Here is a 24,569-nt window from a genome sequence, read left to right as displayed (position 1 = left end):
GGACAGAACATACTAGCACTAAACACTGCTCTATTCTGTTGCAATAAGCTTTAAGTGGAGTCTTTTAATTCAAGGTCACACATTGTGTTAATGAGCCATTGCACTGGAGTTGATGCATTTTGTTACAACATGCCTGACTGAAAATCTCCAATATCTCCAACCTTTAGAGAGTCATAGGTCTCTACAGCACAGAAACAGGCCATTTGACCCATAAAATCCACGCCAAACTATTAGTCTGCCCAGAAACATAGACCAGCACCTGGATCGTAGCCCTCCGCATCCCTCCTATCTATCCACTTATCCAAACTTCTCTTAAATGTTGAAAGCAAACACACACACACCACTTCCACTGGCAGATCATTCCACACTCTCACCAGCCTCTGAGTGAAAAAGTTCCCCCTCATGTTTCTTTTAATCTTTCACCTTTCACCCTTAACTCATGATTTCTAGTTCTAGTCCCACCCAATCTCAGTGAATAAAAGCCTGCTTGCATTTACCCTATCTATCCCCATCATAATTTTGTGTACCTCTATCAAATCTCCCTTCATTCTCCTATGCCTGTGGGAATATAATCATAACTTTTTCAACCTTTCCCTTTAACTCATTTCCTCAAGTCTTGTTAATATGCTTGTAATTTTTTTGTTCTCTTTCGATATTATTGACATCTTTCCTGTGCTTTTTCAGAACTGCACACAACACTTCAAATTAGGCCTCACCGATGTTTGAAACAACTTCCACAAACATCTCAACTCATGTATTCAGTACTTTGATTCATGAAGGCCAATGTGTCAATAGCTTTCTTTATGAGCCTATCTGCATGTGACATCACTTTCAAGTAATGGTAGATCTATGTTCCCAGATCCCTCTGTTCTACGGCACTCCTCAGTGCCCTACCATTTACTGTGGAACTCCCACCCTGGCTTGTCCTCCCAAAGTGCAGCATCTCACACTTGTCTGCCAAACTATTTTTCAGCCTATTTTTACAACTGGTCCAAATCCCATTGCAAGCTTTCATAGCCTTCCTTGTTGTCCACTACACTCCCAATCTCAGTATCATCTTGCATCCTGCAAATTTGATAATCCAGTCTACCTCATTATCATCCAGATCTATGATATAGATGACAGCCAACGGATACAGCACTAATCCCTGCGGCACACAACTAGTCTCAGGCCTCCAGAGAGAGACAACCATTTACTACCACTACCTGGCTTCTCCCATAAAGCCAATATTAAATCCAATTTACTACCTCATCCTCAATGCCAAATGAGTGAAACTTCTTGACCAACCTCCCATGCAGGACCTTAACAAAGGCCTTGCTAAAGTCCATGTAGACAATATACACTGCCTTGCTTTCATCAACTTTATATTCCTATTTGAGAGACATTTGTTTCAGCCTGTGTTAATTGCTGATCGTATAGGCTTTTGCCGACTCACAGCACCAACTTTTTTCACTTTAGACCTAAGCAGCGGTTCTTTATCCCCTCATAATGGGCAGGATTAGACTCTGGGTCAGAAAGGAGAGAAGACCACTATAACTTCCACCACTCAGTCCTTCCCAAAACATGCCTTTAGCTGGGAGGCAACTGGTGGGTGCTAAGAGATATGAAGCAGACACTAAAGTGAGTAAACACGTAAGAACAGGAACTAAAAGTACAGTGTCCCAGTTCCTCACTCCCATCCCATCATGGGCGATCGCTTATCTCAGCACTACTTTCTTTCCACAAAGTCACCTTTATACCTTTAATATCTAGGAATTAAGAAATCTTTGTCACAAATGTACTGAATGACTAAGGCTCTGCAGTTTAATGTAGAAATTCAAATGATTTCATATATAAGAAACAGTCCCCAGATATGCTTGATAAGGATTAAACTTTGAAATAAAGCATCATATCATCAGGCCTGCAGTTGTCTTCCACTGTGATCAAAACTTTCATTATATTGAGGGCCTTTAGAGCAAATTAAATTTTTGTTTTCCTTCAGTAATTTCTAAATAGATGGTTTGTTTTGATGGCAATTTGATATCATTCAAACTTCAAGCAAATGATATCGTAGGAGCAAGATCCATAACTTTAGATTCATACTGTTAGATTCTCTTTAGATTCAGACTTTGCACCAGTGGATTGAGGAGTGGCCAAGAGTCATAGAAAAGTGCAGCACCATGCTGAACCATGTTAAACTGCCGACTCCCATCAACCTTCACTGGCACCATAGCTCGCCAAACCCCTAGCATCCATGTAATGATTCTAACTTCTCTTAAATGTTGAAATCAAGCTGACATGCACCACTTGTGCTGGCAGCTCATTCCACACTCTCACCACCCTCTGACTGCAGAACTTTCCCCTTAAACTTTTCATCTTTCACCCAAAACTCATGACCTCTAATTGTAGTTCCACCCATCCTCAGTGGAAAAAGCCTGTTTGCATTATCCTTTCTGTACCCCTCATGATTTTGTATACATCTATCAAATCTCCCTTCAATCTTCTACGAAAAAAGTCCTAACCTATTCAGGAAGAATATTAATCTTCTGTTTATAAATGGAAATAAGGATAAGACAAGCAAGTACACTCAGTCCATTTAAATTCAATGGTGGGAGAGCTTTCAGAAGCATTTATTTGGATGGGATTAGTAGTCACCTAGAGGAAAAATGATTAATCAGGCAAGATGACATATATTAGTTCAGGGCTAAATTCGGTTTCACCAATTTGGCAGAATATTTGGTACACTAATGAATAGAGATGATGAATGTAATATGACAATGTAGCATTAAGGCACCTTCAGAAACCTTGTGATGTGTAACAGCATTATCAGCAAAGTTGAAGAGGGCCTAGAAAAGATTTGTAAGAATGAATCCTGAACTTAGGGAGTACAATGAAAAGAATGGATAGGAAAGAACAAGTAGAAATTTGTTGGAGATATCTAAAAGGATAGTCCTGATTGTTTGTGGGAGGCTGTTAAGTAGATGGGTTAAGGAGAAGAAGCAGGCCTTCTGATCTCTCAGGTCTGGTTCTCTGGTCACTCTGATAGCGGCTAATTTGTCCCTGGCTTCATCTCTTCTCCATTGCCCTGAATTTCCCAATCTTTCAAATGTGTATCTGCATACTCTTTAGAAGCCTCCAATGATTTAACCTCAACTGTGCTTGGCAAAGAGAATTCCAGACATGCCCCTGCCACTCAAGGAGGAATAAAGGGAAAAAGAATAAAGAGTGACATAACAATTTTAATGCTGTATATGATCATGTAATGCTGGCAGATGTGGCCTTCAAAAGGCAATTGGATAAATATATGGTGAAAAACAATTTGCTAGTCTGCAGGGAAAGGGCTAGTATGAAGAACTGAGAAATTGCTCTGATAGAGAACTGGCCTGCGGGCAATGAACCAAATGGTCTTCACCTTTACTGATCTCATGCTATGGTGCTATGTGTCTCGGCAGATGAACAAACCCAGAGTCATTTTTGAAGTTGTTTTTTGTCTGTGTTAACAGGACGTGATCCTGACACTTCAGGAAAAACTGTCCATTAAATGCATTGAGCATTTCTCACTGATGCTGGAACAGCGCATTGAAGGAGAGCCAAACAAACTTCTTCTACTTCATGATCAGGAGACCCTTACTCAGGTAAATGCTCTTGATGTGTATGTTGTTGTGTATGTAATATTTAAGCATTCTTTGTTATTTATATAACTCTGTATGGTTATATGTAAAATGTGTGAATTGCATACATTGTGACACTACCACATGATAAATGTGCGCTTTGCTTAAAATAAAGCACAGTGTTATACATAAGTTGTTAAACAGTGAGCACTGAGTGATAATAGTTATAAACAAGAGCAGAAATGGCTGGCTACATTTGAAAGATAGATGCATTCAATTGCTCATCAGTAACTGGCTTGTGTATACTGAGTTAATTAAACAGTATTTTGAAGCAAATGAAACAGCCAATGAGAAATGAGTACCAATTTTGCTGAGTGCATTCGGTTTAAAGTCATATGAGTTTGCTTCAAAGTTTGACTGCTCCAATCGAACCAGCAAAAATGAGCTTTGCTGATATTGTGAAAGTAACGCAAGAACATTAGGACCAGTCATTGTTGATTGCTTTAGATTTCATGCTCAGAATCAAAAAGAGGGGGAATCCACTTCAGCATTCATGGCTTTATTGAAGAGATTGCCTGAGCATTGTCAGTTCAGTAATGGGGTGAGTGATGTACTGAGAGATCATTTAGTCTGTGGAATCTAACAAGAAAGCATTCCAAAATAGCTCCTTACTGAAGCACAGCTTTCATTTAAAAGAGCAGTTGAAATCACTATATCGATGGAAACAGCAGACAGATGTAATTGAGTTGCAGTCAGGAATGAAAGTGAGTATGAACGAAATCTAAACAGAAACCAGTTTTACAATTGTGGCAGGGACTCACATACACCAGACCAATGCAGGTTTAAAGGCAAAGCTTAAAGAAAATGCAGCAAAGTAGGACACATACAAAGAGCATGTCAGACAGACAAAAATAAGTGGTCTACACAGGGAAGAGAGAAAGATAAAAAGACAAATTGCGGTGTCAAAAAGAGCACTAACCTGCATGCTGTTGAGGAAAATTGAAATAGAATGACATAGGACTGACTAGCCTTGAGATTTACAATGTGAAAACTAACAATAGACGAGCAAAATGGATTATACCAGACGTGAACAGCAAATTTATTTAAAAATATTTGGACATTGTCTTGGCCGTTTCAGTCATTCCAGTAAATGAGTTTGAACAGCATTTCAAAGATACTGAACTGATGCCTGCAGCTATCCAATTACAAACTTATACCGGAGAAAGGATAAATCCTGTGGGAATGCCATTCGTGACAGTCCAATTCAACATTGAGCTTGTATGTGGTAAAACAGGAGGGCTAACATTGTGGGGACTTGAAAGGCTCAGATAAATGCAACTTGATCGGAGATCCAGCCATCATTTGTATGCCACAGCCCCAGAAATGGAGTCTGAAAGCAAATTTAAAAAGGTACCGGATGATGCCACAACTGTATCCATGCTGAACACTATGAACCATTTCCCAACAGACAGTACACAGGTGTTGATGCCAAACTCTGAGCCTCAGGTTGGAAAGCATATTGGACCAAGGAAGGGCCATGCTGCTCAGAGGAATTGTGAAAATGACAAAAGTCATGGTCTGACTACAAGCGTACAACAGTTTTTGTAGGCGGCATATCTGAGAAAGCCTCTGATAAGTTAATCAGGCAGGTACTTGTAAAATGAGGCTTGATTTTAAGCTGGAAGAGAGTTCAAGGAGCTTTAGGAAAGTTGCAAGCATTTGGCCTTTGTGAGTATAAAGATTCAGAATCTACTCTGTATGCATTCAGGTTATTGCATGAACTTCAAGTGGGAGACAAATAGCTGGATGAATGGAAGGCCAAAAAGAAATGGGTCAATGGAGATACAAAAACAGGATTTGTCAGATGATGTTGTGGATGAAGAAACCAAGAGGAGAGATCCTCCAGTGAACTAAATAAACCTTCTCAAGATCATGATGCACCAAATAGAAGAAGAAAAAGGAAGGAGATTAAAGATGTCCAGAGCTGTCAGAACCACTTCCTGCTGTCTTGGAATCAACTACTGCAACAACCATGGAGGAGGCCCCAGAACCTGAGAGTGTTTCAGAGCCCCAAGTCTCACCTACCAAGCAGTGATTCCCCTAGTCAGGAAGGACACTATCCCGCAAGAGTAAGAAATCTTCCACGGCGATTAAATGTTTAGGCCTGGTCTGAATGAGACAGTTTAAAATTTACTATGCTGTGGATGTCTGTAAATAGACAGAGGGGTAATTGATAAGTTTGTGGACTAAGGTAGAAGGAGTCAATTTTGGAAAACCTAGCGCATTTATTTTTCAACATAGTCCCCTCCTACATTTACACACTTAGTCCAGCGGTCATGGAATATACGGATCCTTCTTTGTAGAAGTCAGCATCTTGGACCTCCAGAAGTCGTCCACAGCAGGGGCAATTAATAAGTTTGTGGCCTAAGGTAGAAGGAGATGAACTATACAGCTCTCGTTACATGCACATGCAGGTCAACTCTTTGAGTGATTATGCAGAAAGTTTGAAGGTAATAACTCCTCTCCTTCTACCTTAGGACACAAACTTATCAATCACCCCAATGAGTTATTAACTGATGAGTTATTATCTTCAAACTTTCTGCACAATCACTCAGAGTTGAACTGCATGTGCATGTAACGAGAGCTGTATTACTCATTTCCTTCTACCTTAGGCCACGAACCCTCGTAGTTGTATTATACAGTATACTGTGTATATAGTTGAGAAACAGTCTATATTGAGTTGGAGTTTATAACTAGCAAAGAGGAGTGTAGTGTATTAAATATTTCCCCCCACTCCCCAGCTTCCCCTCACTCCCCTTCCTCCCCACCCTCCCCCCACTCCCTGTCATCCCATCATTAAGTAATATAGTAAATATTTTGTGTGATTAAGCATTTTTGTTTTTATATAATTTCATTATTGGTAAAAATACATGAACTGCATACATCATAATGATAAGTGCAAGTCTTGCTTAAAGTACGAGGGGTAATTAATAAGTTTATGGCCTAAGGTAGGAGTCAATTTTAGAAAACCTAGCACATTTATTTTTTAACATAGTCCCCTCCTACATTTACACACTTAGTCCAGCGGTCGTGGTGCATACGGATCTTGGACCTCCAGGAAGTGTCCACAGCAGGGGTGATTGATAAATTCATGACCTAAGGTAGAAGGAGAGGAGTTATACAGCTCTCATTACATGCACATGCAGTTCAACTCTTTGAGTGATTATGCAGAAAGTTTGAAGTTAATAACTCATCAGTTCATAACGCATAAGGGGTGATTGATAAGTTTGTGGCTTAAGATAGAAGGAGATAGGTTATTAACTTCAAATTTCCTGTATAATCACTCAAGGAGTTGAACTGCATGTGCATGTAACGAGAGCTGTATAACTCATCACCTTCTACCTTAGGCCACGTAAACTACGTAAACAATCACCCCTCGTAAACTAAGACTTGCATTCTTCAGCGCTCTTGTTTTCCTTTGAATTAGTTTGATGTTTTGAAGTTACAAAACTTAACAGTTGTTTTGTAAAGGTAAAGATCAATATTAGAAAACCCTAGTCATAGCAAATGTGCGAGAAGTACCACTATCGCATTAGAAATGGCTGACTGGAACCACAGCTGTTATATGGATCAACAGGATAGAATATCTTGGAACCATATCCTTTACAGGTACTTTCCCATTTTCATCATAACAGAGGCTAACTACCAGCTCACATGCTATTTGGATTTTAACAGAGAAATTCACACCTGAAATAAGAATATTGGATTAACAGTTCAACCTGTTTTATCATTTCATCAGCTTGGGGCTCTCCCCATTTGAAATTCTTACCAAGAACAAAAAATCTACTCTGCTCAAATATCCACAGGTTCTGATGGACTATATTCAAAAAAGTGGGAATCAGATTTCTGTTGCATGGACCAAGCATGCAGTGAGACTTGCATATTGTAGCCTTGTTTATTGCCATATGCACTAGGGTACAATGAAATTCATTGTTTGCACGAGATCACAGTACAGCTGGTAACAGGGAGTAAACAGTATAAATGGTAATAATGAATGCAGCAATAAATACAATGATTGACACATGTAAAGAATGTAATGTCATCAGTCGACTGACAATAACAGAATAAGCGAGGAGGTAGAGTGAGGAGCATGTGGCAGAAAGGTGAATGAAAGAGATGATTGGTTCACGGGTCTGAATGCTCTGTTCACTCCACCATAGAACTGAATTCACTAGCAGAATACAGTGTGTTGTAAAAGTATTCAGCCTCCAACCCTTTCTTCAAATTCAACTGACATTCAACCGTAATGAATATCCTTGAATAAAGTCGAACAAAACAGCATTACTCTGTAAACAATGCAGTATTCACATAAATGAGTGTTACGACCAGGGATTTTGATCAATTTAACTGAGAATTTTGGTTTGTGAATCACATGCAACATTCTTCACAGTAAAACTCAAAAAAACAAGGAAGATTGTAAAGCATGAAAATCTCCATCTCCATCTCTAGTTTCATCCACTGACTTGCAGCTTACTGGGAGTGACTGTTGAAATCACAGTAGCCTTTTACAGGTGCCATTCCTCTCTAGTGGCTAAGTTTAGAAACAAGACCTGACCTAGGCAGAGAGGCTGTGGTTTCATACTTTTTCCACTCTTTCACAATGGGCTGCACTGAGCTCTGAGGTATGTTCAGTGCCTTTGATAAGGTCTTGTGCCCTTCCCTAGATTTGTGCTTCTCTATCATTTCCCTGATTTGCCTCGAATGCTCTGTTGTCTTCATTTTGATTTGGTCTGATGAAAATCTTCCAGACTGTTGGACCTTACAGAGAGAGAAGGCAGATATTTATTTTGGTGAACCTTCGATTTTCTACGTCAACATATTGTGTTATTTGGTAAGGTAATATAGTATTGCACCAGAGGAAAGTTAGTGCAGTAATTACAAAGGGGATGAACACTTTCTCAACCTCATAATTTTGGTTTTTAAATTTTAATAAATTGTTGACAAGTTTTAGAACTTTTGTTTTGATATGATGCACAATGTTCTGTAAATTAGCCCTTACAAATCCAACTTGAATATATTTTAAATTTAGGAACTGAGAGAGTAAAATATGAAAATAAACACGTACAAACAAGCTGGAGGAACTCAGCAGGTCAGGCAGCATCCGTTGAAACAAGCAGTCAACATTTTGGGCCGAGACCCTTCATCAGGACTGAAGAAGGAGGGGGCAGGGGCCCTATGAAGAAGGTGGGGGGAGGGTGAAAGGTGCCAGGTGGAAAACCAATCAGAGGAAAGATCAAGGGATGGGGGAGGGGAGGCAGGGAGGGGATAGGCAGGAGAGGTGAAGAAGGAATGTAAGGGAAAAGCACTATGGGTAGTAGAAGAAGGCAGAATCATGAGAGAGGTGATAGGCAGCTGGAAGAGGAGGCAGAGTGAAAGTGGGATGGGGGAAGGGAGAGGGAGGGAATTACTGGAATTTGGAGAATTCGGTGTTCATACCAAGGGGCTGGAGGCTACCCAGACAGTAGATGAGGTATTGCTCTTCCAACCTGAGTTTGGCCTCATCATGGCAGTAGAGGAGGCCGTGTATGGATATATTCAAATGGGAATGTGAAGCGGAGTTGAAGTGGGTGGCAACCGGGAGATCCTGTCTGTTGTGGCAGATGGAGCGGAGGTGCTCGATGAAGAGGTCCCCCAATTTGCGTTGGAGGAGGCCACACTGGGAGCACCGGATGCAATAGATGACCCCAACAGACTCACAAGTGAAGTGTTGCCCCAGCTGGAAGGACTGTTTGGGGCCCTGAATGGTGGTAAGAGAGGAGGTGTAGGGACAGGTGTAGCACTTACGCTTGCAGGGATATGAACCAGGTGGGAGACCTGTGGGGAGGGACATGTGGACCACGGAGGCAGTCACGGAGGAAAAGATCCCTGCAAAAAGCAAAGATGGGTAGAAAGGGGAAAATTTGCTTAGTGGTGGGGTCCTGTTGAAGGTGGCAGAAGTTGCGAAGGATAATATGCTGGATCTGGAGGCTGGTGGGGTAGTAGGTGAGGACAAGGGGAACACGGTCCCTGTTGTGGTGACGGGAGGATGGGGTGAGGGCTGAAGTGCGGGAAGTGGAGGAGATGCGGGTGAGGGCATCATTGATGGCAGCAGAAGGGAAACCACGATTCTTAAAGAAAGAGGACATTTGAGTTGTCCTGGAATGGAAAGCCTCATCTCATTGTGTCTGTGTTTAAAATGTGAAAATAGTTGTGGTGACTGAACCCTTTTTCAAGGTACTGTTTACCATCTTGCCACTTCACCATTGTGCCTTCAGCTTAATAAATTGAGAATGAATTTCTACACTGTTTTCCATCATCCCTTTCATTGTGCCCTAGTGATGAGACATCGGGGGTGGCATGGTATTCATTAGTCTCACAACCTGAGGGAAGAAACTACTACCCAGTCTGGCAGTCCAAGTGCTGATGCTCTTGTACCTCTTTCCTGATGGTAGTAGGTCAAAGAAATTGTCAGATGGTTGATAGGGGTCCTCAACAATGCTTCAGGCCTTTCAGCTACAACGCTTCCAGTAAATATCACAAATGGGAGGATGGAGACCCTGGTGATCCTCTCGGCAGTTTTTATTATCTTCTATAGGGTTTTCTATCCAGCATCCATACCACACAATGATGCAGCCGGACAGGGCACTCTCGATGGTATTCCTGTAGTTGTTAGAATTGGGTAAGGGAGCCTTGCACACTTCAATCTCCTCAGAGAGTGTAGATGTTGCTGTGCCTTCTTGACTAATGAGGAGGTGTAGTTGGTCCAGGTCAGATCATCCATTTTGTGCACACCATGGAAATTCGTGTTTTTCACTCTCTCCATGGCAGACCCATTGATGTGCAATGGAGAGGGTCCTGTATTTCTGTCCATTATCCAGGTTTCCAATATCTGCAGTGTTTTGCCCTTGTAACAGTTACGTTAAGAAGTATTTTCTGATATTAGTACTAAATGACTCACTACCATGTTGATTATGTACTTTTATTTTGTGTATCTGCCCCACTCGCATCTCCTATATTTTTATCACCTTACATACTCCTTGATCTTCCAAATGTAGCACCGTAAGAAAGTTATTCAACCTGCCATCATGTAATGTCCTCAGCCCCGGTAAACAGTAGCTTTCATGATGGTAAGCTGAAGTTCCAAAGACCCAAGACCAACTAAAAGAAAAAAAACACCTCCTGTCTGCGTTAAGTGTACAGCAATTACTTTTAAACATTGACCCTAGCTCTTGATTCCCCTACAAGTGGAACTATCTTCCTCTTGTGCACCCAAGTTTACTAATTAATGGTTTTAGGAGGACTAAGTGAAACTTTCTCTGGGTTGGCTGCTTCAAAATTTTATATCACAAGAGGCTCAAGTGTGCTTAAAAAAATGAGCATTGTATGGTTTGTATTCTGAAAACCCTTTGTTTACAAGGGCTATCTGGTTGATTTGAAGGGGACTTATCTGAGATTGTTTCTCGGTACTGGAAATGGATCAGGCTGACTGCCCATTAGTAACAAACAATCAGGCATCGCAGTGACTTCGAAGGCCTGCTTTGCCAGAGGGGCCAACACCAACTAGGGGCCATGCTTATGTGCAAGTCCATGTGCCTCGGTGTATGAGCAACACTGAGGACCTGGAATGAAAACTAGGAAGTTCATGGACCTTGTAGTAAATCCTCCTTTTCATTTACATTTATTTCATTAATATTTTATTAAAATTACACAGACCACTTGGGGAACTTATGCCCTCATACATTAATCTCAAGCAATTTCATTCAGTAAAAAAGTATTACCAGTTGAGTAAGCTGTAATGCCTTTGGATAAAATACAAAGTGTTTTTCTAAAAACAAATGTGCCTTTGGTACTTAAGCAGACAAACACTTAAAATCCTTTATGTCTTTTTGTATATTAATTACTGCACATTGTGCAATAGATATTGTTTAACAAGATTAAAATTGCAGTTGTAGGAATGCGTAATAACAGTGAATTCTTGTGGCATTTTCTAAAACATTACACCTACAATAGCGGATTGTTGGCCTGAAACCAGTGGTCCAGTGGATTTTTACTCAGCTTGCTCTAACCAATATATTTTTGTAATGCATGTATTTAAACTATTGTTTACACTTTTTACTGCTATGCTGTCCTTCCCATCATTCTGCACTATTCTAAATAGCAAGAGGCTGCACTGCCCAAGTGGGGCATCAATATAATAACTTTCAACTAGATAACAATGAACATTATACTTGGTAAGCTTAGTAGTAATGTTATGGTTTCTACATTTTAGTGAAGCAACAACTGAGTGGAGGAAGTTATCTCTGAAAGCTCCTGTACTAGTATTAAGGTTTAATGGCAGCTATGTTGGTCCTGGGGTTCACTTGGTCTCAAAGTGCAATCTCAACTTTTCAACTCAGAGAGTGGCTTAGTGTCTCATTATAATACACTGCAATCTAATCTCTACAAACAATAAAACATGAAGGTTAAATGAAAGATTAATGATTGGATCATAAAGGGTGTAAGTTCCATTTAAGTTCCCCCATATGAATGATGCTTAGCACTCAGAAAAGACTTAGACATGCACAATATCCAGCACACTATTCAACGCCATTTCTCAGACTTGCAGTGGTGAATGAGTGACTTACCTGCTCCCTGGCCGCTCATGCAGAAGGACGCTTCCATTGCACCTGCAAAGCCTGAGAAAGTGCCGAGGACACAGACCCCGCTCATCCACCCCCACCACTTTCTAGACACCTCTCCTCCATTTATCGTTCTGCCATACACACCTAGTTCCTCTCCTACCACCATGAGCCAATGAGCCTCTCCAAAGAGCTCAGGCACCGCCATTCAATAAGAGTTTGCTGACAACTTCAAAATTATGGGCAGTTCTGGAGCTGATTCAGGTTGTTCTCAGCCTTAGTATTACACTTGATTGCAAGCTGAACTTCAGATTACATATCCACACCATCACTAAATCTGCCTAGTTCCACCTCTATAGCGCCACAAACTCTGTCATCGTCTCCACTTCACGAGAAGCTGAAGCTCCCCTCCATCGCTAGGAGTTAATTTCCCCATCAATGGGGTTCACAATGTCAATCACAGCACCAGTGGGGGTCATAGAAGCTTAGCAGGATGGCACGCGAACACAGTGGTTAGCATAATACTTTACAGCACCAGCAACCTAGTTCACTTCACACTGCTGTGAGCAAGGAGTTGTATGTTTTCCCCATGACCACGTGGGTTCCCTCTAGGTTTTCTGGTTTCTGCTCACATTCTGAAGACGTATGGGTAAGGGTTAGCAAGTTGTGGGGATGCTATGTGGGCGCAGAAGGATGGCAACACTTGTGGGCTGTCCCCAGCACATCCTCAGACGGTTTTGGTCATTGATGCAAAATGACTCATTTCACTGTATGTTTCGATGTACATGTGACAAATGCATGTGACCAATTGGCACCAAGTGTCAAAACTCCCATCACCCTTGTGCTCTTGGATCTGCTTTGGCTCCTTGTTAAGCAAAATTCTTTCACTTGTTGTAGTATCTCACTCCCTGGTCTTGACCCACTCTACCCTTGTAATCCCCTCCTGCTGTAGATTCTTCATCCTGAGCATTTCTAAATTCAAATGCTCCATTATTCGTCACCGTAACTTCAGTCACAAATTTCAAGTACCCTCTCTAAAGGTCCCCTTCTCTCTATCACTTTTCAGTTCATTAAGACTCTCTTAACAACTGGCTCTTTGCTCAAGTATTTGGTCATCTTCTCCATTATCCCCCATGACTTGTCAAACTTAGTTTGATAATGTTCCTGCAAAGTGTCTTTGGCACTTTATTACATAGAGCTTATGTATAAATACCTGGAGTTATCACTGACAACATGGAATCTCAAATGAATATTAGTAAAACTGTATATGACCAGCATGAAGGTTACATGCAAGATTTGATTGATCAGTTAGTGATCCAGTCTGAATTGTTTTTAAAGTGGAACGATTCTTCAGCATATGGTCTCTTCGCAAGTTCAGAAATATTACTGTGCTCAGCATCTGATCAAGCACTGTGCATCAAACCACATCTCTTTCCCAACAGCCTCACCCCAGAACCAGATCAAATGGTGGGTTGGTTGCCTTAATAAATGTTGGCTGTACTGAATGTTGCATGCAGAATGCCAAAACTTGTTATGTAATATTTTATGTCAAAAGAGAATACTTTTCATATGAAAACAGACCATGTTGGAAAAACCCAGCAGGCAAGACACCTGGTATGAAAGGGGAAATGGATTTAACAAGGATTCTTCTGACTGGTGTGTTCCCAGCTCTTTCTCTTATTTCAATTTTTACTGAAAACATTTTTTCACTTTTTTCCACCTCAAGGAACAATTATGGGATAAGATGTGGTACTTTAAGAATGTGCACAGGAAAGCAACTAGTAACACTGGAGTAGCTCAAGTTACCATTGAATACTTACAGGGACGTGATTGGGTTGAGTGTATTGTCTCCAACTGGTAACTGCCCTTGATTCTTCAAAGACCCTCACCCCAGGCCCAAACAGACCTTAAAGATAATATTGGGAACTCTGTCCAGGGGCCTTCATCTGTTATAACTTTGCTTTAGGTAACACAGAGACCAGGATCCCACAAGATGAAGTGTCTTTTCCGGATCAGCTTTGTCCCGAAGGATCCTATTGATTTGCTACGGAGAGATGCAGTTGCTTTTGAGTATTTGTATGTTCAGGTAAGTGTGCGATGCAGTATATTCATACTCTAATACTGAACTATTAGTTTCTGATATATTACATGGCTCCATCCTTTGTGTTGAGTCCATTCATGTCTTCTTCCAGAGAATTATTTCAAAGTTTTTTTGTTGTCAACTGCAAGGGTAAGTTTCCAGATGTGTAAAATAAAAGGAAGCTGACACTGTCAATATTAACCATCAGAACTGAAGACAGAAAAAAGAGAGAGTGAGAAAAGGAGAGAGAGAGAGAGAGAGAGAGAGAGAGAAAATGAGAGGGAGAGAGATCTGTGGTTATTCACTGTGTCTTGTTTCACTTTTGGAACACTTTGCAGCACTTTTTAAAGCCTTGTGATGACAATAACATGACAGCCAATTGGCACACAACAAGCTTCCACAAACAGCAATTTGATTCTGGACAAATAATTTGCTTTAGAGATATTGTTCAGGGAACAAATATTGATAAATGCACAAGGGATAAATTTTTTGATGGTGTTAATGATGGTACTAGGCAGTTCTTATATTGGCAATATTATTGGACTAACTTGTGTCTGTTAAACTGCAGTGATTTTACAATTTTCAGCTGGAATTGTAACTTGAAAATTGCATTCCACAGTCAGTTTATTGAATCATTTATCAAATATCTTTGTCTTCTTTTATAGCGGAGTGAAATTTCCACTGAAGAGATTTAAAACTGAATTACAGTAATGGGTGCTGTAATGTGATTCTAACCTATTATAAAATCATTCTCTAATGCCTTCAAATGTAATTTCTAGGTCAATGCATGTTATATGAAAGCAAATCAGTTGACATCAGTAAAATGGGATGTGAAAGTCTGTTATCATCAATAGGGATATGATTCACGGGTCAGCAACAATTCTTTTAACGAGGGAAATCATCCCAGAAAATTTTATGGAAGTGTAGAACTTTATTATACCTTTAAATGACTATCATAGGGAAGTATATTTTCAAAGCAATATAGTCCCTTCGAATGAATGGAAATGAGTAATAATGATGATGGGGTTCCAAATTAGTTGGAAAGAATGTTCCCAATTTTAAGGTGCTTTTCTCTGCATTCTTATTCTCAAGTCCTGTGTCTTCCATGAGTATTAAAATGAAGAAGTTGGTCTGTGAGGAATACTTCTACTTTCCTGAGATACCTACCAATTAGGAGAGAGAAGTTACATTTAGATGCTAATGACAATATGTCAAAGCATTATTGCCAGTGACTAGACAGACTCCATGTAGAGCTGAGTGGGCCTCACTACTGGTTTCTGCAGCTAGACTTCATTGTGACCTTTTTCAGAGTAAAACACAGACAGCAGCCAATCAAGGTCTACGCACATTCACCCACCAATCATGATTCAGTTCTTTGAGAACTACAAGACTTGACATCATGATGTTAAATCACCACAGCCCTCGCTCAGCCCTATGGTTTTCTTCCCCACATACTGGTTAAAGGAATTTTTCTCTTCCTTTATTTATCATGATGACTTGTTTTAACTTTCTGAAGAAGGTTCAAATGTGTCATTAACTTTTGCCCTTTGCTTCCAAACCCTGCCAACATTCTGAGAACAGCCATTGCATATACCCTACTGGGATAAATAATGCTTTGACATTATCACCACACACACACACACACACACAGCAAAGTTCAATGGAAATAGTTAAAAAAGTATAAAAAAGATAAACTACTGATTAACTGAGTATCAAATGTTGCATTTAAATGAAATACACAACAAATCAGAACACTATGGCACTATATAACTGTGTATTAGTGCCTGATGACAGAGGAATTCATCAATGTGCATACACTGTAATGTTCTTATGATTGACTGTAAATGAGCAAATTCAGCATGGCACCTATTGCAGATAATGGACTACATACAAAGCTATTGATGATTTTATCCTCCAAATCTTCATTTTCATGATAACATTCTAGATGATTGTCAATACCTTCAAATTCTTCATAGTTTCTAACTTGTTGAAATAGTGAAATTGTTTCATTTTTACTGCTGGCCATTTCTGGCATCTATCTCCAAGTCTAAATACTTGGAACCACAGTCAGCAAAACAGTTCAGAACTGCCTTACTGCTTATTTCTTGCCAATTATCAGTGGCAAAAATCACTGTTTTTTGAACAGAAACACACACTACTGACACTGTAGGCAGTTTGCTGTAAGCACAGTGTAGTGTCTAACAACACATATGTGCATGCAACCGAAGTTAGAAACTAGTCAGGAACAGCCTCCTGCCCCAATTAAGTGTCATAGTGTCCCAAATAAATGAACATTTCCTGTACAGTTTCCAATTAGTGTCAGACATGTGCAATTGTGTGGCTGTGAGACACTATACTGTGTTTAGAATGAACAGTTTTTAAATAGCACCAGTTATGTGTGCTTGTGTTCAAAAAGCAGTGATTTTTGTCACTGATAGTTAGTGAGAAATAAGCAGTAAGACAATTCAGAACTGTTCTGCACACTGCAGTTTCAAGCATTCAGGCTTGGAGATGCCAGAAGCAGCCTGGAATGAAAAGGAAACTAGTTCACTACTTCAACAAGGTAGCATCTATGAAGAGTTGACAATTGAAGATATTGACAATCATCTGGAATGTTACATCAAAAATGTAGATTTGGAGAATGCAATTGTTGACAGCATCGTATGAAGGTGGTCTGTGTGAAGGCACTAGGTGGCTGCACTGGTTTTGTTCATTCACAGTCAATCAAACGAAAAGATACACTGAATAAGTTCCTTCACGATAACAATTAGGAAATAATATACAGTTTTATTATACTGTAACAATATTGACAATGTTTTAATTTGTTCTGTATGTTGCTTAAGTACATAATTTCTTACTCTGTTAAATGGTAGTTTTTATTTTTTATACCTTTTTAACTATTTCCTAAACTTTGACTAATTGGGGTAGCCGCTAATTGGACTAAAATGTATTGTTATAGATGTGTCCCAACTAACCAGAACCCACTCACAAAAGACTTTTCTGTTTAATTCTCGTGACAAATGGAACAAGGAAAGAGAGGGAAGTGTAAACCACTCCTCCTGTTAGAAAACCAATCTTTCAGAGTTCCTGATTCTGGAGCTTAGAACCAATCTGTGTCCATGGACTGTGCAGAATTGAGAAGGAGATCAAAACATTGATCTTCTCACAGCTTTCCATACTCCTGCTGTAGACTGTACACCAGGGTGACATGTCTGACTCTAAATTAGAATGATACCTGATCTTCATGTAAAACTCTATATTTGCTTTAATAGATCTTTTTGTTAAAGGGGAAGAAGAAAAATAATGTAATAAATGCTGCAAGCATGAGGAGTATAGCAGTGACAATGGCACTACAAATCAGAGCCTACAGATCAGAAGCACGCTCATTATCTCGAGCCGATTGCAGTTACAGGGCATACTGGTTGGTTATACTTCTCCCCCTGCTGTTTCTCCTCCAGAGCTGCAATGACGTGGTGCAGGAGAGGTTTGGGCCTGAGCTGAAGTATGATGTGGCTCTCCGACTCGCTGCTTTGCAGATGTACATCTTGACTGTCAGCACCAAGCAATCCCAGAAAGTCTCTCTCAAATACATCGAGTAAGTAATGAAAGTTAAAGCATTCCATAATGTACTGGGAGAATAGTGAATGAACACCAATCAATGTGGATGATTGGAAGTAAGTATAGTGAAATTAAAATGTCTTTTCACTGTCTATGTCTTGTTCTTTTAATTGGCCATTTCTACCCACTGTTCAGATCATCACTTGCAGAACATTTAATCATTGGAAGCAAGTCTAATTTTAATGGAACAAACATACTGCTGGAAGAACTCAACGGATCAAGCAACATCAGTCGGAGGAAAAGAATTGTTGCGTCATAACCTGCATCAACATGCAGGGTTTCAACCGGAAACATCAACAGCTACTTCCCTCCCACAGATACTGTTAGATTTGCTCAGTTAATTCCAACTGATTGCTTGTTGCCCCAGATTCCAGCATCCATAGTTTCATATTTATCTAACTTTAATAATGGTTTCCTGCAACTGAAGAGAAGATTATACAGTCTATTCTGTCAGTGTGGTGACCCCCCCCCCCCATCTTTCTTCAGGTTGACAATCACATTGAAAAGATCGCAATGCAGGTTTCAACTGCAATAGTTTTACAGTATTAAAATACATTGGTTCTGTCGAATTAGTACTGATAGTTACTACACACACAGTCAGGACATACTTAAGAAATGGAAACAGGAATTGGCTAATTAGACCCTTGGACCTTCCCCACTTTCAACAAAATCATGGCTAATCTTCCAGGAATTTCTTTACTGCACTATCCTCTCCTAATTCTACATCCCTTGGTTTCTTTGCAGTCCAAAAATCTATAATTGTCTGGCTTGGATGCAGTTGTTAACTCTTCTGTGTTCAACTACTAAAGATTCGCCACTCTTTGAGTGAAGAAAGTTCTCCCCATTTTAGATCAACCTGTTTTGATGTTGTTCCCAGTTTTGTATTCCTCAGCCAAGGAAACAGCCTCTCCCTGCGTCTTATAAGCCTTTTCATGTATATTGTATGTCTCAGTGAGATCTCACTGATTGTGCTAAATGTAAATTTGTCAATGTGGCCCTAGACAGAAAAAAATAGATGGAAAAATTAACTCCCAAAATTGTCAAATCAGCCTTGGCAAAAAAATACGATGATATAATTGCCCAAGATGCTGCAGTTGATTTGAAATAAGAATTCTAGTGATGTGTGACCTTTGATGGTAGTCCACAACTCCATCAAAAGTTCACCATATCAAGAAACAAATATCAACAGGATGTTACTTCTCATTTTCATCAGAAAATAGCAACAGAGGTACTGATTTTTCAAATTCTCAGATGAATTGTTCATAGCAAAATATATTTGTCTTGTTGGATTTCTGTTGTTCCAACAAGAAAAATATATTTTGCTATGACCAATTCTCCATAATTATAATTGGCAGCATTGTATCTCAAAGATATAGTAGCTATTTCCCTTCTTAGTAGCAAGCAGCACAATTGATGTTTGGTATTCTTTAATGCTGAATTATTTACATTTCAAGGACCACTCATTTCCCGTCATGTGGGGTTTATATTTAAATGTGTCTTCCTGGGAATATTACTGGATGTGTATTTATGCTTATGTATATATTTGTGTTGGCGTGTGGTCAAGTGGTTAAGGCGTTGGTCTAGTAATCTGAAGGTCGCTAGTTTGAGCCTCAGTTAAGGCAGCATGTTGTGTCCTTGAGCAAGACACTTAACCACACATTGCTCTGCGATGACACTGGTGCCAAGCTATATCGGCCCTTGCCCTTCCCTTGGACAACATCGGTGACGTGGAGAGGGGTGTCTTGCAGCATGGCAACTGCCTGTGCCCTGGAAACTGTGCAAATCCATGGTCTCTTGAGACTAACTGATGCCTATAAATTATATCTATGCATGAATTAAGCAGCAGAATTAATACGATAAAGGAGATCCAGTCTCTCAGCTTGCTGCTCTGGTATAAATTATAAGAAAGAGCTTTGTAACTGTATCAAGATTGAGGATTATATGGCCTTGTAAAGCAAGAAAAGTACAGAAATTAGTGATTCTTAGAGTAATAAGATAATAAAAATATCATCATTGGGGAATAACACATTTGGCGGATGAAAACAAAACCTAAATTTCCCAGAGATCAAAGTGTCTAGATTGTGGAGATGGTCATTAAAAGAACAATTCCTTACTCCATAAGTCCTGAACTATCTGTGGACTTGAATGCTCAGTCAAACTTCCATCCTGAAGATCCATATGGAGTGTATCTCCTCTTGTTGAGCATTCACTGTGTAACAGTCCTGATTACCAGAGTGATTTCTATGTTCCTGGACAAAATTAACCAGTTATGTCATGGAGGAAGCAAAGTTCGAAGTATGGATACATTATACAACCTAACCTAAGATTCATCTCCTAACAGGCAACCACGAAACAAAGAAATCAGAAAACAAACCCCGCATATATGTAAAAAAGACTGTCTAAAACCCAATGTACAGCAAATTGTAAAAAATTTAAAGACTAAGAGGTAGATTAATAAACCAACAAAAAAATAACTGTGAGCATTTTGCAGACCAGTCCTATGTTTCTGCTTAGTATGTTCATACACATTGCATGTTAGCCATAAAGGGAAAATGCATTGAGACATCAGACTCATGTAGAAGTGTCTTCATTAAAAAAATGCTTTTTTCCACAATTTTTTTTCCTAGTCTAATCATTTCAATGTCATATTTCCGTAAGTGGAATCATTCGAGTGTAGAGGGATTCCTCTACCCTCAGTACCTGGGCTGGGATCTTTCAGTTTTGTAGGGGTATCATTACTATTTCCGCGAGTGATTGCCTTCCCAAGTATCAACAGTATGTTCATTTTGTCTGCAGTGCAGTCAGAGTGAATGTTTAAGTGGATGGGAACAATCACTTTGCCAGAGGTAAGTTTTAAGGGTGTCAGGGTAGTAGTTCACAAATGACCAAGGGGTACGGGCCATGTGGTGATGTTTAAATTAGAATCATCATTGCTCACAGGTCTAATGTTCTCAGAGTCAATCAATTTTGAGGTGACCGAGCCAGGTGGGACAATTTGCACAGTAAATGCGACTTCTTCTGCTAAAGAGCAAATGGAAAGAAGTGCAGCACTGAATAATGTTATTATGAGCAGAAATACTAAAAGTAGAGGACAAAAAGAGCAACATTTCTTTCTGGCGTTTGAATCTTTCTTACTCTGAAAACATGTTTTGGGTCTATTATCCCTGGGCAATATACCTATGAGATTGTCATCAAGTGAATATGAATATTTACATTTGTTTTTAGATCTAAACACGTGTTTTTATCTTTTCAATACATCTCACCCCTCTTCGCTTCGGGATGTAGGGTTCTGCAGTGAACCCATACACTAGTCTAATGTAAGGGTTCCACACATTCAAAGGGATAAATCCTGCTGGGGCTGGTTTGATGGAGGCAATTTTACTCCATTACTATGTTTTATTTCAGTTAGTCTTGACAAAGAGTCTCAGCCTGAAACGTCGACTGTACTTCTCCCTATAGATGCTGCCTGGCCTGCTGCGTTCCACCAGCATTTTGTGTGTGTTGTTTGAATTTCCAGCATCTGCAGATTTCCTCTTGCGAGGCAATTTTACTTTTAGTTTTGTTTCCCCTCCCGGTCTTTATTACCACAGTCCTACCATTGATAAACTGGGTTGTATGACAAGGAGGTTTCTATCTAGGATAAAATAGGGTCAGAATTATTTTTATTGAATTTCTTTTCAAAGACCCAGTTCCCTTTTTGAGGGATCCAGTCTTTCATGTCAAGTTCTTTTGCTTTCTCTCGAATTCCCATACAGTCTCAATTCCTTGAGGAGAGCTGTATCGGGTGTAGGTGATGGTTGGACTGAGTTAGCAATCAAGGTTGTATTTAGGTGGACATTGTGCATTAAGAAATAAAGTGTAACATTCTTGTGTATTCCCATTTTCACAATTTGCCTATAGCTAATGGACATTTGCTCCTCAGGGTCAAGTGCAGCCCACTTTTGGCCTCTAGAGTAGACCAATTTTGCCAGGCCTCGCTTAGTCTCCTGGTTCCTTCGCTCCACCACGCCACTCGTTTTGGGGTGGAATGGAGGGCTGTACCCTTTTTGTATGCCTTTGTTGTCACACATGGTCTGAAAGCCTTTACCAATGGAAGAAGATCCTAAGTCAGCATGTATGCAGGCAGGGGTGCTAGCACGTGGGATTATGGAGTTCTGGAATGCTGTGACAGTTGCAGCTTCATTATTAGAAGTTATAGAGACAAGCCACGTAAGATCAACTGTCACAAGAGTATATCTATTAGGTTTCCAATAAGGTGGATTTCCTTAGGATGTTGGAAATGGGCCTCTGTAATCAATTTGCCACACTTGCATTGACATGATTGGTTTTGTTTGTCTTATAGGAGACTTGTGACTGTTCCTTTATTATAGGCTTGATATTCTTTACAATTTATGACAATTGGTTATAGCCCCTATTATAACCTGGCTAATTTTGCATGGGTGACTTGCTCGCCACCGTGATTACTATGATTGTGTCTGAATCCTTGGTGGGCTTCATGAATCAGAGCTTGAGGGAAGGAGGTATTTGCTTTTTATCCTTTTTTGGCATGGCATTCCCAAACCTAACCTTGACCATCAGCTTCATACTTGTACCACTTTGGAAATCCTTTGGAATTAGGTTAAGTAGTATCTTGGAGAATTCTTATAACATCATCCTGATTATTTGTTACTTAGTTACTAACAAGATCCGGTCCCCCTTACCAAGTAAAGTCCATTCCAACAGCCTGTTTTGCTTGTTCAGATTTCCGAAGCTGTATAAGTGGCTGCACTGTGTTCTAGGATATGTAACACCTATACTAATGGTCTAGTCAATAATAATTCATAAATATTCTTCCATGTGGAAGTAGTTTACCTCTGTGTGTTCCCCATCTGGTTTCTGACTAGATAGGAAGATCTCTTTCTACCGCATTCCTAACATTATTAGAGTCAGTACATATCAAGACTGGTTCTGTTGTATTTTCACTTGTTTTCCACAAAATTCTAGGGTTTAGCCTTTGTAAATTGAGCTGTGTGATTCCCAAAAGGGTGGCAGCTCATGTCACTCAGAATCAGTTTTCGATAAAAAATTTCCTCACATAATCCCTACTCCTGTCTGTAATTGAAAGTATCCACCTTTCTGGATTTTCATTGCTGATCCATCAGAATATCATTTTTGAGAATTGTGCTCTAAATGATGTCGTGCTATATTAGGTCATAGAGAAGATTGTTCTGCACCTTCCATGAGAGGTAAGGATTGTAAATCATAGCTCTCAGGAGTATATTCCCACTTTAAGGTGCTGTCTTGTAGAAGAATTTGCAATTCCCCGTATTGCGGATAAGACCCTTAAAAGAACCTATTGTAGAGACAATAGGGTCTTTTAAGAGCTTCTTAGATACATGGAGCTTAGAAAAATAGAGGGCTAAGCAGTAGGGAAATTCTAGGCAGTCTCTAGAGTAGGTTACATGGAAGCAAACATTGTAGGCCCAAGGGCCTATAATGTGCTGTAAATTTCTATGTCCTATGTTTTATGTTCACGTCCAGCTACATTACTGCAACAAGTGTATGGAATACCATTGTAACACATTGTTCTAAAGTAGTAAATTTCTATTGTGTTGGGGTGAAATTATATGAGGCATAGTGTATGGGGGTTTGTGTTTCTTTTCCCAATAATGTACCTATTATATCAAATGGCTATAAAGCAGTTTTTGAAAGAAACACAAATTCAGCAGAACAAGAGATTTTGATAGGCTTCTTGTCTAGGCATGGACTAGATGGGCTGAAGGGTCTGTTTCTGTGCTCTACTTTTCTGTCATTCTGGTGAGTTTCATCTGCATATCACCAAAACTTTCCACTTCATAGAGCAGCATATTGATTTTCATCTGTCCAGTTAACAGAAATGTCCACTTTATTAACAATGTTCCTCATGTCAGTTATACCAACTGCAGAATTGGGCCCAGTGTTTCCTTAAAGTATTGGGCATAATACACAATCTGGTTTAATTCCAGGCTGAGTGTGTAACAACAAAACTAGTAAGAAGTAAGTTTACGTCACTCAATGTTTAACCTACCAATGACACATTATCCACACAGTTCTTGTTAGGTGATAATGAAAACAGAATCTACCAGAAACATTTCACAGGTCACGCAGCATCTATAGAGAGAGAAGCAGATTTAACTTTTCACATTGTTAGCTTTTCACTTACATTAGTTCCACTGAAATGTTAATTCTGTCTGTCTCCCCATTCATGCTGTCCTACCTGATGAGTCTTTCTATTTTTGCTTTCAGATTTCCAAAACCTGTGCTATTTTTCTCTCTTTGTTGGTGTTTGGATTATTTCTGCAGTAAGCAAGAACAACATTTTACAATAGACATGGATCCCAAGGCCATCTTGGAATCTCCTCATTTCTATAACTTGACACATTAATAATGAGATAACTTAGAAATAACGAATCTTGCCCTCTGTCTGACATGCAGTTCTCTTCCAGGAAAGAATGGGGCCTTGACACTTTCCTCCCTCCCATGGTTTTACAAAGTATGAAAGAGAAGAACGTTAAGAAAGCACTTACCCACATACTGAAAGCAAACCAAAATCTTGTTCCTCCTGGCAAAAAGGTAACATTGCACCATGAAATACAACTGTTATTT

The 24,569-nt window shown here is 39.7% G+C and overlaps 1 protein-coding gene and 1 long non-coding RNA gene across 2 annotated transcripts in view; one reads left to right on the top strand and one right to left on the bottom strand.

Moving 5' to 3' along the window:
* frmpd4 (FERM and PDZ domain containing 4) overlaps positions 1–24,569 on the top strand; it is a 336,831-nt gene that overhangs the window by 291,494 nt on the left and 20,768 nt on the right. The window contains exons 7-10 of the mRNA XM_059968060.1: positions 3,483–3,614; positions 14,214–14,333; positions 17,786–17,922; positions 24,410–24,536. Coding sequence (XP_059824043.1) covers positions 3,483–3,614; positions 14,214–14,333; positions 17,786–17,922; positions 24,410–24,536 — 516 coding nt within the window. The remainder of the gene's footprint in view (positions 1–3,482; positions 3,615–14,213; positions 14,334–17,785; positions 17,923–24,409; positions 24,537–24,569) is intronic.
* Positions 7,550–24,542, bottom strand: LOC132393165 (uncharacterized). Its single transcript, XR_009511770.1, has 3 exons — positions 24,181–24,542; positions 23,992–24,074; positions 7,550–8,408 (listed from the first exon to the last, which is right to left on the bottom strand). It is a non-coding gene; the product is annotated as an uncharacterized LOC132393165 (long non-coding RNA).

The sequence above is a fragment of the Hypanus sabinus genome, chromosome 4, assembly GCF_030144855.1.
Source record: "Hypanus sabinus isolate sHypSab1 chromosome 4, sHypSab1.hap1, whole genome shotgun sequence".
NCBI classification, from domain to species: Eukaryota; Metazoa; Chordata; class Chondrichthyes; order Myliobatiformes; family Dasyatidae; genus Hypanus; species Hypanus sabinus.
This window is presented reverse-complemented; position numbering and strand designations above follow the sequence as displayed.